General features: G+C 41.0%; 1 protein-coding gene across 1 annotated transcript in view; it reads left to right on the top strand.

Annotated features, from left to right (window-relative positions):
- The first annotated feature begins 281 nt into the window (after positions 1-281).
- The window catches only part of LOC119424074, an 86,230-nt gene continuing 85,081 nt past the window's right edge, over positions 282-1,430 (top strand). Inside the window, exons 1-4 of the mRNA XM_037691544.1 lie at positions 282-488; positions 628-713; positions 856-1,050; positions 1,136-1,159. Of these exons, the coding sequence (XP_037547472.1) occupies positions 338-488; positions 628-713; positions 856-1,050; positions 1,136-1,159 (456 nt within the window). The 5' untranslated portion in view covers positions 282-337. The remainder of the gene's footprint in view (positions 489-627; positions 714-855; positions 1,051-1,135; positions 1,160-1,430) is intronic.

Raw genomic sequence — 1,430 nt, 5'->3', positions numbered from 1 at the left:
TTAACAAGCTACGTTTGGCTATTTGTGGGCTTACCTTGCAGGATCTACATTTCTATAGATCAACTATGATCTACTCTAAATATTTTTAAACATGTCTGTTTGCCATGGAACGGGCAATGGATTCCAGCACCCCAAGGAGTGCCTGACTGAAAGCAGCACTCTGTTCAGCCTCCTGCCTTCGCTGTGCTGCTTCCTCTCTGCGAACATCTGCTTCCTCTCTCCTCAAGGCCATCTCCTCCCTCCTAATAGACTATATGCCACGGACTTCCGTTCTAGCACTTCCGCATTTTTCAGAAGGGCTGCGCACTTCCTGTTTGCTGTCAACACAGTGTTAGTGATGGCGTTTTTCACTCGATCACTGCAGGACTTGCCAACAATATCTGTTAATGATGTCTACAGAATTATTCAGACTTTCTCGAAAGCGCCCACATCTAAAAAGGACAAAGGATTCAAGCTTTATGTGTCCAACTACATAAATAAGTACGAAGGTAAGTCGGTATTTTTTTTTCAGTTCACTTAACTGCCTCATGCAGGCTACATATAACACAGCTAACGTAGCTAACCTTGCTAAATTGTTGAGTAAACATGTGTTGTCTGTACAATGTTTCTGATTAACCCAAATATTAGTTTCAAACAAGGAGGCAGGAGAAGTCACAGTTAGGGCTGAGTGTTTCCAGTCAATGAGGAAAAGCCAGAAGCCCCACTGTTTGAGTGTAAGTCAAAACCACCCGACATGTTCTCTACAGGGCTGTGTTTTAAGAAGCTAGTAGGACTTTGATAATTACGGTTGTCTTTTTATAATAGCATTTACAGTTGGTACATTTTGGTCTCTGAAATATTTGGTATTGTACACAGATGGTGCTGAGGGAATCAAAGCCGGTGGAGTTTCAGGGATGTCAGTGCACCTGTGTGGCAGGTACAGTCCTGTGCAGCCATGTGGCAGCTCTGCTTTTCCAGACGGCTCACTACTCCCAGTTGAAGCTTCCAGCTGTTCCTCCAGTCCTAAGCTGCACAGACACCGAACAAAAGTGGCATAAACCGAGGACAATGGTAACTACATATTGATGACTCTTTATTCCTGCTTATGAATTATAGTTCAATACTGTATTTACATCAATGTTGTTTTTGGATGCAGGGCATAAAACCTGGTCCAGTTAAGGATGTAGATGAACAGATGCTCAGATATATTCATCATTTAACACGGATTCCTCATTTTTCTGGACTGAATAAAACGTGCATTGAATTTAAGGAAATGCAAACGTGAGACGTCATTTATATTTGACCCATCAAAATGAATGCGGTCATTTATTTACAGAATCAAAATTTAACATCAAACATTTACATTAATTTGGCAAATTATGAAAATAACAACATAAGCAATCAATCAGGAAAAATCATACGGCCATGATTTTTCCGTTGCTTCACCACAG

The sequence above is a fragment of the Nematolebias whitei genome, chromosome 17, assembly GCF_014905685.2.
Source record: "Nematolebias whitei isolate Nwh7 chromosome 17, NemWhi1, whole genome shotgun sequence".
NCBI classification, from domain to species: Eukaryota; Metazoa; Chordata; class Actinopteri; order Cyprinodontiformes; family Rivulidae; genus Nematolebias; species Nematolebias whitei.
This window is presented reverse-complemented; position numbering and strand designations above follow the sequence as displayed.